The following is a 998-nucleotide window of genomic DNA, read 5'->3' as shown; positions in this document are numbered from 1 at the left end:
TTCATATTAGAATATATATATGCGCCAATGAAATTTGTTACAGCTATGCATGCATTGCTATGAGTGTTTGAGTTGGATGGAACAGAATAATTTCATTATGGGAAAGAAAAAGAAATTGGTTTCGTTTGACGCGTATTTTTGGTGTGAGGATAAAGTTCCTTTAAGTCCTAAACTTTGGTTTCACATTTATTTCTGCTAATTAGGTCATCTATTTATTTACTGTATAATTATTTATTTATTAATTTATGAATTTAATTTATATATACAATAAATAAAAAAAAATTTACCCGCACCTACCTATTTAAAAGTCTTGTTATTACAAATAAAAGAAAAAAAATTAACTGGACCACAACTTAAAAACTCATTTAACTTTTAGAAAAAGTATTTTCATTACACATATCAATTAATTAATTAAATTTATTTGATGATTACACAGGAGGATTGGGTTTTGTGTAGAGTGTTTCACAAGGGCAAAACAGACAATAGTGCCAAACTAAGCCCACAATTCATGTATGAGGCCACACCTTCATCCCTAACTTTGGCTTCATCATCATCATCCCCACCAACAAACCAAACAAATTGCAACAATTTGCATGTTATTGGGTATAACCAACTTCCCAATTTCTCATCATCATCATCACCAATGGCAATCCACCATAATCATCATCATCATCATCATCATCAAAACCAAAACGGTTCTTCCTCTTTGATGAATCTCCTTCAATTTTCCACTAAGGAAAATAGTACCATTACTCAACTAAGTCCCAAAGGTGGTGGTGGCGGCGGCGGCGGCGACGACGGCGGCTATGGGTTCATGTGGGACATGGATCTTGAGGAAAATAGCTTCCATGATGGTGGGGTTATTGCATCAAACTTGAACGACATGAGATTTGAGGTTGATAATAACACTATGGTTATGTTGTAGAAATTTAAGTCTAGTGTGTGTATATATATGGTATATATATCTATATATATATATATTTATATATCATATGATA

The 998-nt window shown here is 32.7% G+C and overlaps 1 protein-coding gene across 1 annotated transcript in view; it reads left to right on the top strand.

Moving 5' to 3' along the window:
• Positions 1-992, top strand: part of LOC107625035 (protein CUP-SHAPED COTYLEDON 3) — a 6,426-nt gene extending 5,434 nt beyond the window's left edge. The window contains exon 3 of the mRNA XM_016327565.2: positions 437-992. Coding sequence (XP_016183051.1) covers positions 437-925 — 489 coding nt within the window. The 3' untranslated portion in view covers positions 926-992. The remainder of the gene's footprint in view (positions 1-436) is intronic.

Source organism: Arachis ipaensis, chromosome B02 (genome assembly GCF_000816755.2).
Source record: "Arachis ipaensis cultivar K30076 chromosome B02, Araip1.1, whole genome shotgun sequence".
NCBI lineage: Eukaryota > Viridiplantae > Streptophyta > Magnoliopsida > Fabales > Fabaceae > Arachis > Arachis ipaensis.
This window is presented reverse-complemented; position numbering and strand designations above follow the sequence as displayed.